This window comes from Paramacrobiotus metropolitanus, unplaced genomic scaffold, assembly GCF_019649055.1.
Source record: "Paramacrobiotus metropolitanus isolate TYO unplaced genomic scaffold, Prichtersi_v1.0 Parri_scaffold0000088, whole genome shotgun sequence".
Lineage (NCBI taxonomy): Eukaryota > Metazoa > Tardigrada > Eutardigrada > Parachela > Macrobiotidae > Paramacrobiotus > Paramacrobiotus metropolitanus.
In genome coordinates this window covers 180475-194005 of record NW_026570308.1, presented here as the reverse complement: position 1 = coordinate 194005, position 13531 = coordinate 180475, and the positions used below count along the sequence as shown (strand labels likewise).

Here is a 13531-nt window from a genome sequence, read left to right as displayed (position 1 = left end):
CATGAGTACCGGCAAGGAGACAAGAGTGAACTGGCTAAAATTGCTGCAAGCAACGAATTATTGCGAACGGATATGCGGAGCCAATCAGTTCTTTCCATCTGCTACGCTGAGCATCGCGGAAATACTGAGCCGCGAGCTCACCTGTAGGTGTTGTGTAATCTGGTCGTGTGGGCTGGAACGCAGTATTTGGTATGTGCGTTAGACACGTAATCGGTCAAAGGAATCAGGGAAAGTGACTTGGTACGTGCATGGGAGGTACCAAGTATCCGCACGCCACGCGGGATATCGCTTTCGCGCATTCTAAAATGTTTTTAGATTATTTTATGATAATATTGTGTGGCCTTGTGATTTGTACGCATACTTTGGTGAAAACCGTTTGTGCGGTGCAGAGCAATAGCTGGAACAGAACTCCGGAAGTTTAAATGCAAGCAGATGGACCTAACGATCGGTCCATAATGAAACTTTTGGTACAACAGTTTGCGTTTACACTTTTGGGAACCATATCTCACCAATAAAATGCCTTCAGATTGTCGTTCCTTATGTTAAGTTATGTAAGAGTAGTGGTTTAGAAAGTGCATAATTATCGTTTAAAGCGCCATTCGTTGGTTTATGGTAACTGAGTTGATTAAACGAGAATGCAGTCAAACGAGAGTGATGTTATGGCATACTCGTAATAATGATTACATTGCTGCCAGTACTGTACTTCATTCAGATTTTTGTATTTTTTCTGCCCGTATCACATCACAAGCTCCACCATCCAGAGTGTGTTATACCCATATCAGGGTTGCTCACCGGGAGCACAACCGCAATGATTCAGTACTTCTAGCAAAAAGGCTATTCTACCATCCCTTTTTACACTCTTGTTTTTTCTTTTCGCGATCTTCGGGTGCGCCCGTCGGCGGCATATCCGACGGCGGCACGCACTGGGCCGTGAGGGTTTCCACTTTAGTCTGCAGGAAATAACCGTCCTTCTCCATGGAGAGGGTCGGGTACTCCGTGCGAAGGACCCGTTTGGAGGCATCCTGCACTTCGGTGCGGATCCGTTTGGGTGCATCCGTTGGGCCGTCCTTGAACCGGATTGTCGTCTTCAAGAAGTCCGCGGTTTCATCTGCACATAGTACTAGATAAATGCACATTTGAAAAAGGTCACCTTTCAATTTACCACATTCCACATTCATGAGAATTAATCCCGCAGTTCTGTACTTTACAGTTTCGAACATGATTCTCTTAACCGTCGAACCAATAAACCAGCTTAAGTACCGAAATTCTGCTGGTGAAACTGACAGCCGCTTTGAACACACGATAAAAATCGGTTTTCGATACCAGAAAACCGGTTTTCAGTCTCTTATTCGCACGGATATATGTATGCTTAATGCTTTGATTGCAATCAATCGCTAGGTTGCACTTTATGCCATAATTTGCGGAATATTGGAATACTGTGGAATATATTATGAAAGGGAATAATTGTACTAAAGGGAATAATTGTATTATCGCGCGATAGATTAGAAAAAACGCCGAAGAAACCGTACCCGTATCGGGCACGAACCATGTGGTCGTGCACTGGTACAACGTGCTCTCCCATTCACTGGCCGAATTGCCTTTGGTCCACCAGTACATCTGTCGGTTGCGAATTCGCAAGTAGAGATCCCCGCTGCATTTTTGCGTTGCGGTGGGCGCAATCCCTGTCGGTGGATTGGCCTCCTCCGGGCCTGCCGATTCCTTTGGTTCTTCGGTCGTTCTGTGACATTACACACACAGATAATCAGAACTGAACTGTACCAGATATATAACATCACAGACTCTAGTTACTGCCATTCACAGCATTGGTACTAAACTTAAAAAACGGATCTTACAAAACCTTACGTGGTGGCCGGTGCGGGTTTCGGGGTCTTTGAGTCCTTGATTTGCACCTGAGTGACTGGTGGCCTTTAAAAAGTAAGAAAAAGGCTCTGTACTTCAAAGTTCAGAAAATTTCACGTTTGTAATAAAAGGTCATATACGCTGGCTGCGGTGCCCGCGGCGCTGGCGTCGCCGGGTTCTTCTCCTCCGGCTCCGGTGTCGTGGTAGCTTTGGCTAAGGGATTCACCGGATGTTTGCCCGCATCGTCACTGGGCTGGCTGAGTTTCAGTGGCGCCGTGGCAGTTGCTGAAAGAACAATTCTGGATAGCCTAGTTAGGGTGTTTAATTACGCTCAGTAAAGCAATGACAAGCTCACCGTCGCAAATCAAACGTCGAATCTTGGCGGCATCGCCTTCACTCATCTGATCATGCTGCCCAATCTTCACGCCGGTTTTAGCCACAATGGTGGGGATTTTGGGGTCCACGGCGGAGAAGACGTAGCCGGGATGCAGAACGGAGTCGTAATCGTATTTCGGTAAATAAGCTATTTCGGGAGCGTTCTTCTCGAATTCTTTTTTACGCGCTACAACACAGAGTGATAACAAATTTCGTCGGTCTTAACTTTCTGTTCAATAGGCCGCTTCTGCAGTTTTTTGGGATAATTTGTGACCTTTACGTTAACAGACAGCTAGCCTCGCTAACTTAAGCAGGAAAACCCATATTTAAAATCATTCAATGCGACAAATGGATGAAGCTCAACTGGTTGCCTTCTTACCGGGAATGACGTTGTCCATGTTGATGGAAATATAATTATCCCGATCGCTGCGCACGTGCTCGTGCGGGAAGCCCAGCGCCAGCATCAGCAGCCGCTGTACGTTCCCCTGTTTTCCCTGGAGACAGTCGCTGTTGAGGTAGAGATTATGCTCGATGCGGGCCGACGTCTTGTCGATGCGCCGTGTCCCCCCAAATTCACCGGCACAGTTTTTCTTATCCTTCTTGATCACGATGGTCGGCATATCCGGCAAGGAGTTGTCGGCAAACACATCGGTGGCCGACTTGAAGGTGATACACTCGGTGGCGGTTTCCACGCTGGCGAAGGCTTCCAGGATCAGCGCGGACATTTGCGGATCACCTGAAATCAGCCATTTACATTTAAGTGCGTTTCCTGTCTGCCTTTCCTTTACAAATTTACTAGTAGTATTTACTATAATTGGCCTTTATAAGCGTCTTAAAATACGTGGATTAACAGCATTTTAAAATACGCTTTGACGCTTTCTTTGTTCGCCGGAATCTTTTTACCATCGACGGTGTCGTCAAACTGGTAGGCAAAGACGACTTTATCATTATCCGGGGATTTGTAGAAATCCGTGGGGAGCGTTAACAACGGACACCCGGGATTCTTATCCGCATTACAGCCGCGCACATCTTCCTGGAATAAATCCAGCGGTGCCGTTGTTTTCTGCAGCGCTCCCGATGTGACGGTCGTCAGATCATCGGGAGGAATTAACGCTTTCCAATCTGCATGGTTAGTAGTATTAGGTTACATTACAGTCGGCTCATATTGGAGGAACTGCTTTGTTACCTTGCGGGAAACATGTTACACTGGATGCAAATATAAGCAATGCCGAAAGTCCGATGTTGAAGCGCATGTTTGTCTAGAATTTTTCGCATGAACCATGCGGATAAAGACAGCGGCTGCTTCGCACGTGTATCTTGGTAGAAAGTGGCTAGATTTAACTTTAACTGTATAACTGTAAAGCCGGCAATGCTATACTTCATATTATTATACAACGTACAACAAACTTTTCACCAGCTGTTAATGAACCTGTTTTTACCATATCCCGGTTGGTCGCCTACAGCGAGCAAACCGGTACGGCGCCGCGATATATTTTTTTGTATGCAGCCGCTCTTTAGCGCAGTACATAACGTTAGTGACTTAACAAAACTCACTTTTTATACGACGGTGGCTTCCTCGTTTTGGTCGGTACAGTGAAATGATACAGCAATTTAATTCAGATTTTCACCAGCTTTGATGCATTACGAAAAAACTAAAAAGCCGAGAATGGTCTCGCAGTCAAGACCAATGCAGAAATAGACAGGAAATTACTGTACTGATCTCTAATTAAATAAATAAAAATCCTTAGAGTTTTAATTTGCTAATAGTAATAAGCTGACTAGTAACGGATACGGTAATACATAAACACCTTCCAACGGTTCGTAATTTGTCCAGTATCTGAATCAGTGGAATGGAGCAGCGTTCGCACCGCTTTAAAGCGCAATGAAAGCTTTATGCTTTCCAGTTAGCTTTTCTGCTAGTTTTATTAAACCAGCCAGAAAACTCCGACGGCGGCACACACTGGGCGACGAGGCTATCCCAGCGAGTGTATTCCACGTAGACGCCGTCCGCGGACTGCGGCGGGTACTCCGTGCGGAGACGCCGCGTGGATGCTCCACCGACCTCCGTCTCTATCTTCGTCGGCATCACCGTCGGGCCGTCACGGAACGACCATGTGCCTGCCAAATAATCGGACACCGAGGAGCCTGTATTTTAACCAAAATACATAGGATCAATGTAAAAGTCGCAAACGCCGCAACACATAAGCCTGGAATAGATAAGGATGCTTCGCTTTTAATGTAGAATGCGCAAGAAACCGCTTCTCTGTTTAGAACCAGTACCGGCTCAGTGTTTGTCGAAAATACAAACCTTTTTAATCCAGATACCGATTTTAATTAAATTTTTTACTTGGTTTTGCTCTGTTTCATAAAAGCGATTAATCGAGCGGAATTCGGTTGATCGGGCGTACTTTGTGGTTGCAGGTACCATTTGGTGTTGCGTTGAACCATGGTATTCCCCATTTTGGTGGTACCGATGGTGTCCAACCGAATTAACGTCTGCTTGTTGGTCACGCGCAGGATACTGCCGTTATTACACTTTTGTGTTGCGGTGGGAGCAATGTGGACAGCCGGAGGAAATGGCGATGTCGTTGTGAGAGCAGTGCTGGTGTTAGAGCCCGGAGTTACCGGCGGCGGTTGTCGACGGTCTTCAGCCGGATGGCTGCTGTTCAGTGGAGGTGTTGCAGTGCCTGTGAATACAGTAGTATCATCCGGACATTCGGGCGTTTTTGCTAAAACGATTTGCGAATGCGCACTTTCAGAAGTAAATAAATTTTTGCTTTCTGTAGCAGGATGGTTCATATTTCATTGTAGGAAGCGGATTAGAGGTGCAAAAACCTTCTGGGGGGTTAGACATACGGAAAATTTCAAAAGGAGCAAGCGCATACCGGTGTACCAAACGCTCCATTACAAAGTCATCTTTTTCGAACTGATTTGCACATAAAAATCAACACCGCTTTTACATTAAACTGGAATTTCATCATTCTTCTTGAAATTTAGAATTACTTATTTCAAACGATACGAAAAAAATGTTTCGTGTAATAGAGTCCATCCTAAGTTGCATTTTAACAGAGTCCATCCATGCACCGTACTGTTCTAATCATTCTAAGTTTCGGTGTACTGGGTCAGTTCCCTATGGCGCCACATTACCTTCACAAATCAAGCGCCGGATCTTCATCACATCGCCAAAACTCATCTCTTCGCGCTGTCCGATTTTCGCCCCCTTTTTTGGCACGATCGTCGGAACGGTGGAGTCCACGGCGGAGAACACCTCCCCGGGATGCAGCAGGGATTCGTAGTCATACTGCAGGTAATACACCGCATCCGGAGCGTTCTTTTGGAATTCTTTTCTCTTCGCTATACATTGCACACAACGATGGGCATTGCACACTTGCACTGCACACAACGATATTTCGCAGTAACCAGCCTGTATTAACGTTACGTACTGTTCTAATCATTCACCTGGAATGACGTTTGGCATGTTGATGAAAATGTAGTCGTCGCGATCGCTGCGGACATGCTCGTGCGGGAAACCAAGCGCCAGCATGAGGAGCCGTTGCACGTTGCCGGTTTTGCCTTGCAGGCAGTCACTGTTTACGTACAGCGTATGTTCGATGCGCCAGGCTTCCGGGTCGTTTTTGCGGGTGCCGCCAAAGCTCGCCGCGCAGACGGTTGCTTTCCTGACAACAATCACCGGCATATCATCCGGCATGGATTTCTCGCTGAAGACCTGCTCCGCCGGCCGGAAAGTCACGCAGCCCGTACGTGTTTCCACGCTGACAAATGCTTGAATTATTAACGTGGACAATGCAGTATCATCTATAATAAAGTCTTTTTCTACAGTATAATAGTGTATCAGATTCTGAACTCTATGTCTTCCGCACAAAAAAAACACTTCAACTGCATGGTTCTACTGTCTACATAAGACGCCCAGTTTATCAATTTATCAGCCCCTCGATCACGCGGCCACTTGCATTTAATTTTACCCCGATACTTTATTTCAGTTTCGCATATCCACAGTCTGAATGCGAATTACCCAGGACTTCATCGTAAAACTGATAAGCGAAAACAATCCGTTGATTATGCGGGGATTTGTAGAAACCTGTGGGTACCGTCAGCAGCGGGCATGGGGGCTTCTTCTCCGCATTACAGCCGCAGAGGTCTTCCTGGAAGAGCTGCAAAGGGCAAGTTGTCCCGTTATCGCCAGCGTCGAACTCTGCCAAGTCGCTTTCATCTATAATTATTAGAGTGAAAGAAGTGTTGTATTTACTGTGCATTTAAAATGCCAACAGCAGCAGTGCAATTTTAACTGCTTACTTAAAGTAAGTGCCACTTCCGTTAATGAGGTTGTTCCAGGTATCAGTAATACGACAATGGTCAGTATACCATCGATATGCATGATGGATTGGTATGCCAAATTGGCTTTCATTTTTATTTGAAAATGGTAAAAAACAGAGCAGGCATGTACGTCTCTGGCTGCTGTGTATGCTGTCATGAAGTTTCACAAATTGTTGCTGGATTAGTCATGCAGGAGAGCTTGCACTCTGTAGCCTCAAGGAAATTATTTTGTCTGTTTTAGAAAAATTGACATGTCCTCGATACATCATCACATAAATTTCGCTCGACATTGTATTCAATGGTCGTCTGCTGTGTTGTTTGCAAAGAAAAAAATGTGCATATAGATACAAAACCGGTTTACAACTGCAAATCTTTTTGCTGGAAACACGACTTCGTTAAATATGATAAAATTAAAACAACGAGCAATTTTTGATAAAGCTGTTGTTCGAAAAGAACGAAGTCCATGCCTTCTCACTTTTCATTTAGAAGCTGAAGCCTGAAAGCAGGATGTCCACGCACTGATCTAAAGAAGTTGAGAGGGAATATCAGCGAAATCTGTGAACTGATTAGAATCCGTAGATGCGCCGCAAAAAGCAGCGGGACGATAGGATGGTACAAATTCAGAGCTTATGTGTACTGGGCATGGCTCCAAATGGCAAACAACCACGAAACTTTAATTGTGGCAGTTTGGGATACCATCCTATCGTCCCGCTGCTTTTGCGGCGCATCTACGGATTCTAATCGGTTCACAGATTTCGCTGATATTCCCTCTCAACTTCTTTAGATCAGTGTTACCAAATGCTGGGTGCGCGACTGCGTGACCGGTTAGACTTAAATTCGGAGCTTATAAGTCTAACCGGTCGCGCAATCGCGCACCCAGCATTTGGTAAGAATGTGGCGTTATTGTCACGGTAATGGCCTGGACTCCAAGGGCCTCGGATATCCACATTACTATTGCTACAAAATGCAAAGAGACAGGGAGAACAATCGACGCATTCCCTGAAATTCTGCTTGCTGCCTGTTGTGAAAACTGCTGTCGGTCTTGCTCCACCGGCGTCCCTTGGCGTCGCCTGTACCCTGCCGCAGTGGATCGGATCTAGGTACTTGTATCTGGCGCAGTGAGCAGTCGAGCATAGTCTCTATTGTGCTCTGCTTGAATGACCCATCTCTGCAATAATTACATAATAGGGGTACAGAGTAACATTTCTGTCTGGCCTCTTCGCTTCTATAGCGTAATCAAGCGTTCTGTAAGGTTTAGCAAAAAACTGATAGTCTGATAGAAAATCGTTAGCGATTAATGGCTTAACGCGGCTTAATTAATGGCTTAACGTTAACGTTACGTAATCTAAGTTTTAACATTTTGGGTCGCATCACCATCGTTTAACTGATGCGTTAGTAATTACTTTTACAGTTACTGTGACCGTTTAAAGACTCTTGGCTTGTAATTATCGTACAGATATATCTGTACATATCACACAACCATCTACACCTACCTATTTGTGTTACAGATCGCAGCTGTCATTAGTATTACTCACCTTCCGCTGGACGCAGGCGGCTGGTTCCCAAAAATAAGGTAAAACGCTCAAGTACTTCGCACAATCATAATACGAGTAATATGAGAGGTATCGACGCGTACGTACTCTAATGTTTTGCATTATTTTGTCACCATATTCCATATTGCGCATTTCGATAAGACTGAACTGCTAAAATATTGTACACATATTAAACAGCTGCGCGCAATATAATAATTGTACAGACTCTGTACATGTACCAATGATGTACGGTACATCAGTGATGTACCTACGTTACTCGTAGAACGAACTGTGGTATGCATGTACAGTACAGGTACATGTACGAAATAAATCGAACAGGCATATGATAATGTTATTATGGCATTGTATTATGAACGTGCGTTCGCGCTTTCCCATTTTCCACAAACAAATTTTCGAAATAATGTGACGAATACATAATAAAAACCCAGCTATTTTCTAAAATGAGTTTTATTAGGATAAATTTTTCGCCACCTCAGCTGCAACTTCGCCCCCTTTATGCTATCGCCTATCGATATCGGTGTGCCGTGTGCGCCTCTATGTACAACTTCTGTGTTGCTGTTTTTCTGCGTAAGCAAAACACATCTTTTGTGTTTTCTTTAGAGTACTGTATTTACACGATATTAAGGGACAGAGAAATCCCAGGACCGCCCGCACTAGGCGTCGGCTCCATTGATGTCAAAGGAACCGACAACTAGTGCGGGCGGTCCTGATTTCTCTGTCCTTAATGTACTACAGTAACAGACTGAGCGATGGATACCCGACAGCAGCTGCAATATTTGGATGCGATGCTTAATTTTCCCCCTGAACAGAGCGCCTGGGAATGTAACGCGGGCAACACTGTCCTGGTCAATCACGGCGACGACAACTGGTGTTTAGCGTACATTCAGGATATTCACGAAGGCAGTTTCCTGTTGAACTACATCACGGATCGCACTACGACTCGCTGGGTTCACTCGAAGTACGTCTGGCCGCATCTTCTTATCGACTGTCAACCGGCGGACAACCCCGTTTACGTGGCTGTACGCAACGAATTTAGCGGACGTTTCGTCTTCCGTTCGGCGCGTTTGGTTGCCGTTCATCAGCGCGAGAACGATGATTTCCAATTGTACCATGTACGGTTAGATATCGCGGGAGACGATGGTCAGCTAACAACCCTGTGCCGGGTTGTCCATCATTTTCAGCTGGTGGAACGTTTGCCGGGTGGTGACGAGCCGTCGTTTGCGGATCGTATCGCATTGCCGAAGTACGCTAAATTTCAAATGCACTACCCGGCGCCAGGTCCGGACGATGTATTCGGATGGGACTATCAGCGTTGCACTATGTACCGGGGCGCTTTCTGGAACGTGATCACTGGACTGTGCCGATACTATTTACAAATCAGTACTACTGGTACTCGCTTCATCCTCTGGCAGACCCGCGATAATGGAAGGGAGATACAGGAGCGCGCTGATTCGTACGGCAGAGGATTCTTTAGATATTCCAAGAGAACCCACAACCCCTCGGAACGGAACGAGCAACTGGAAGTCGTCTTTTCAGGTACAGTAGGTCAGACCGTACTTAAGTTCCTACATAAGTGTAGAGAAGTAATAACATGCTCGATTTGTCGATTAGTATGCTCGATTTGTCTTAATTTCTAGCGTTTGTTTCGATCTCTGCTGGTAGTACGAGTATTTTGAAGAGCTGTTTATAAAACAAATAATGATATTACGGCATTTTTCGTATTCTGATTCTGGGTTGTCAAAAGTTTTGTTGTAAGAATCACTTTCATATCTTCAAATACTGTGTGCTGAAATGCCTCATACTATCACACTAACGTGATCTAGGCCAAAACGGCAGCATGCAGTCATGCACCGGTAATTAAGGTCTAACTGTTTAAGCTATGCGCAGGAATTTTTTATTTTTAGAAATTTTCGGGTAGTTTATAAATCGCGTTATTGAATATTTAAAGCTAATTAAAGCTTAAGCACTAACCATAGATGGCTGTACCTTTATTAAGTATCATAATATGAGTACCGTACAAACTAACCAAGGCACATTTTCCCCCTCCAAATTCAAAAAATTCTCGTATTTTGTAAAATGATAGTGTACTATTGCAGTATGCTTAAAAAAATATTTTTAGCTGCCATCGTCAAGGGGCGTGGCCAGACAACAATTAAAAGTTTGCATACTATCGCATACTGTGTAATGCAGTGCAGTACAAGTTATTCGTAATTATTATGTTAACTTTTTCCTGCAGCACCGTGGACCTTTTGCAGCTGTCCGCTGTCGTGAAATGATATAAAAGAGCCCTACGAGCGTCGGCTCGCGCCATTGCTGCCTGAGTACACATTTTCGAAAATTTTTCATCATCGATTTGTGTTGTAAACAATAAGTTGCGCAAAAAACTTTTTTCTGCTAATAAACAAATATGTGCTGTACTTCATAACAAATTTTTGGAAATGTGCACACAGGCAGCAATGGCACGAGCCGACGCACTTGAGTTCTTTTACCTCATTTCACGACAGCGGATTCTAGTCATACTAAAAATTTGATTAAGTTAAGATTTCAATATCCTTTGACACAAGAAAAAGTTACTCGCAAGTGCCTGACAGATGTGTTGCCAGAAGTCGTTTTCCCTTTTTCGTGTTTTCTTCCCCGTTCCTCCACACTTACTCACAAAAGCGTGACATCGATTCTCCATAAAATAATCCGGATCGGTGTTTTTTCAAGTGGAGACATGTAGATTTGAGAAACGGAATTGCTTCTGAAATCAGCAAAATTAAAGCGAAATTTCCCCTGGTCAAGGATTCGAAGCCCGGAGTCTTCTGGTCAACAGTCAATATGGATAGCATTCTATGCTGGGTTCTCACCAAAATTTGCAAAAAGCATTCAAATTATTTTGTGGTTCAAGTTAAAGTGTATGGCGACACTCTGACCGAAAGCCGATTAATACCGGAATATTTTTTAGAAAGAGAACACACCTGGCTGAATCGACGTACGTCGACGTTTTTCGCATTCTGGACATCTTCACAAATGGATTTGAGTACAGGATACCAGCGACACGGTATTCTCGGCGTTGTTCCACATGATGGAAGCTGCTGTAAAATTATTGCGTGATTATTAGTGTTGTTACACAAGCTTGTACGCGAGATGAATAAAAACTAAAAAGCTTTAAAGTTTTGTAATGCGGAACAACGCAGTGTCTCTGGTACCCTGTACGCGAATCTATTTGTGGAAATATCCAGAATGCGAAAAATGTCGAAGTATGGATGGGAGCAAAAGATTTTTCCGCTAGACGATTGCAGCAACAGCAACCCTGTTGTTGGATGTCAGCAAGCCAAGGCCTTCTTCTCATAAGAAATTCATAGTTTTCCCGCTCAAATGCACATTGGTACAGCACTTGTGTAACAATATTAACGAAATTCGTCTTAAAGGTGACGCATGCCTAACCGAAGAAACAGAGTTTTGCATTACCGATCTTGCAAATGAAGTATTCACGATGATATTTCAGGAGCTGGATGCACAGTCGCAAGTGCGACTCAAACGGTAAGCGGCATTAATGAGTTCTAAATTTGACTGAGCGCACTAATTCCGAACGGACTGCCAGAAATCCTGAAATACAGTAGAACTTCAAGGGAAATGGCTCGATAAATAATGTCGTATGTCGTGTATATGTCAATGTCGTATATATCACCTGTGGCACGTTTCATACCAAAGAAAAAAAGTGAATCGTTTTTCTGTCCTTGTAGTCACAGTAGACATCTGTATACATGCTGTAGACACCCTGTAGACCTATCGGTAGTCATCTGGGTTTCTTAGGATGTATACAGCGTGTCTACAACGGTGTCTACAGGTTGTCTACGGATGCCTACCGCTGTATACCAGGCAGCCCTTAGGTTCGGCTCGATGTATACACCGGTCTGCCTGTATACACCGGTAGTCATCTGTAGACAGCCCGTAGACACCACTGTAGAGTCATAGACATACTGTAGTCAGCTGGTTACTTAGGCTTTTTTGGATGTTTACAGGGTGTGTACAGGTTGTCTACAGGGTGTCTACCGATGTCTACCGGTGTATACAGGCAGGCATTCTTAGGTTCAGCTGGATGTTCTGCTGTATACACCTGTAGACGCCCTGTTGACAGCCCGTATGCACCATTGTAGACATACTGTAGTCACCTGGTTTCTTAGGTTTCTTAGGTTTTCTTATGATGTATACAGGTTGTCTACAGGGTGTATACTGGTTGTCTACAGATGACTACTTTGACTACAAGAAGACTTTGACTATTTCTACAGGGTATGCAGACTGTGGTACGCCGTCAGTGAATGTTTTGCTGATACGAACGTCCATATCACACTGAATGTCGAAAATTTCCACACGTTTCCACACAGCTGGCATCGGAATCATTATCGGTTTGCTGTGCTACTCGATAAAGTTCTGCACAAGCGTATCAAAGTGGTGTCACTGGTGGTTAATGCCGATCCACGAGTCAGCATAACGGATCATGTGGACCTCGTCATTTCCATGATGCAGTTGCGAAACATCCAGAACTATATGATCCGTGCGAAGAACCGGAAAATTACTATCCCCGTCAACTGCGTACCGGGAGAGATTGCTTCCAGCATTTTCGCCGGTTTTCGGGAGGAAGCCGGAACTGTCGGAGAAATCCAGTGTTTGCAGTGTACGCCGACGGATGCCGACCGACAGAAACTGATGGCGGATACTTCCACGGTGTACAGAGACGGTCTGCGTTTGCTGCAAACGTTAAGCACACGGATTACGACCGGCGAGGAACTGGCCGAGGTGGCGGCCAGGTATACATTGCCGATTTCAGTGCAAAATGTAACAAAGAGCTATCCACAGCGCACTTATCTCCTGCGCATACCCACTTCAGAGTCCTGAAGTCGACCAAGCGGACACAGCTGACGAATACCTAACTTTGTTTGCTGTTTTGCATTTCACTTGTTAACACGAATACTTACCTGCGTGGTTGTAAGCATGTTTCCATCTATGATATCAGATAAATAACAATATTCGTTTGCCTCTGTTTGGTTTTTAGCAGTGAACTCAAGGCCGAGCTGGGCAAACTGTTTTTCATTTGCATATGCACAAACGTTTTCTCAGGCCGAAAGCGTCCTGAAAATTGTATACGATGTGGTTGGAAATGAATAAATATTTCGTGCTATTTAGAATATTATGCTTAGACTAATACCTAATTAGCCATAATTTGGTTGGTATTTATGCATTTATAGCATTTATGCCGTCGTTTATGAGGTTCTCGTTCAACTGCCTATATATTTATGCAAAATACCCCAACTAAGCCAACTTAAGGGAATTGTGCCGGTACATGATACCAAATTCGTGTACATGCATGAAAACTTTCACTTTCGCGCTCTCCCAAATACTCTCTGCATGGTTTTAGGACAATC

At 44.5% G+C, this 13531-nt stretch overlaps 3 protein-coding genes across 4 annotated transcripts; 1 reads left to right on the top strand and 2 right to left on the bottom strand.

The window, feature by feature from the left end:
• Positions 1-700: 700 nt before the first annotated feature.
• On the bottom strand, positions 701-3577 carry LOC129596305 (astacin-like metalloendopeptidase). The gene is made up of 8 exons (XM_055493545.1): positions 3422-3577; positions 3139-3357; positions 2615-2971; positions 2216-2422; positions 2001-2145; positions 1864-1926; positions 1530-1738; positions 701-1108 (listed from the first exon to the last, which is right to left on the bottom strand). The coding sequence occupies exons 1-8, from the start codon at positions 3486-3488 to the stop codon at positions 840-842; spliced, it is 1536 nt and encodes a 511-aa protein (XP_055349520.1). The 5' UTR covers positions 3489-3577; the 3' UTR covers positions 701-839.
• A 260-nt stretch (positions 3578-3837) lies between these two features.
• LOC129596289 (uncharacterized) lies at positions 3838-6708 on the bottom strand. Of its 2 annotated transcripts, none has more exons than XM_055493525.1 (6): positions 6550-6708; positions 6269-6466; positions 5695-6051; positions 5383-5589; positions 4644-4964; positions 3838-4380 (listed from the first exon to the last, which is right to left on the bottom strand). In XM_055493525.1, the coding sequence occupies exons 1-6, from the start codon at positions 6659-6661 to the stop codon at positions 4127-4129; spliced, it is 1449 nt and encodes a 482-aa protein (XP_055349500.1). In that variant the 5' UTR covers positions 6662-6708; the 3' UTR covers positions 3838-4126. The 2 variants fall into 2 exon arrangements, with proteins under 2 accessions (XP_055349500.1, XP_055349501.1); XM_055493526.1 differs by having other exon boundaries at positions 4644-4922.
• A 745-nt stretch (positions 6709-7453) lies between these two features.
• LOC129596288 (uncharacterized) lies at positions 7454-13249 on the top strand. The gene is made up of 5 exons (XM_055493524.1): positions 7454-7670; positions 8079-8143; positions 8859-9659; positions 11537-11648; positions 12398-13249. Exons 3-5 carry the CDS (start codon positions 8873-8875, stop codon positions 13002-13004), a joined length of 1506 nt encoding a protein of 501 aa, XP_055349499.1. The 5' UTR covers positions 7454-7670; positions 8079-8143; positions 8859-8872; the 3' UTR covers positions 13005-13249.
• The last annotated feature ends 282 nt before the right edge of the window (positions 13250-13531 follow it).

Coding starts and splice junctions, on each gene's coding strand:
- LOC129596289 (XM_055493525.1), bottom strand. CDS start 6,661: ATGAAAGCCAATTTGGCATACCAATCCATCATGCATATCGATGGTATA. Junction 6,467..6,549: donor GGAAGTGGCACTTACTTTAA/GTAAGCAGTTAA, acceptor TAATAATTATAG/ATGAAAGCGACTTGGCAGAG. Junction 5,590..5,694: donor CATGCCAAACGTCATTCCAG/GTGAATGATTAG, acceptor TGCAATGTATAG/CGAAGAGAAAAGAATTCCAA.
- LOC129596288 (XM_055493524.1), top strand. CDS start 8,873: ATGGATACCCGACAGCAGCTGCAATATTTGGATGCGATGCTTAATTTT. Junction 9,660..11,536: donor ACTGGAAGTCGTCTTTTCAG/GTACAGTAGGTC, acceptor TTCGTCTTAAAG/GTGACGCATGCCTAACCGAA. Junction 11,649..12,397: donor TCGCAAGTGCGACTCAAACG/GTAAGCGGCATT, acceptor CTATTTCTACAG/GGTATGCAGACTGTGGTACG.
- LOC129596305 (XM_055493545.1), bottom strand. CDS start 3,488: ATGCGCTTCAACATCGGACTTTCGGCATTGCTTATATTTGCATCCAGT. Junction 3,358..3,421: donor TGTAACATGTTTCCCGCAAG/GTAACAAAGCAG, acceptor CTAACCATGCAG/ATTGGAAAGCGTTAATTCCT. Junction 2,972..3,138: donor GTTTGACGACACCGTCGATG/GTAAAAAGATTC, acceptor GGCTGATTTCAG/GTGATCCGCAAATGTCCGCG.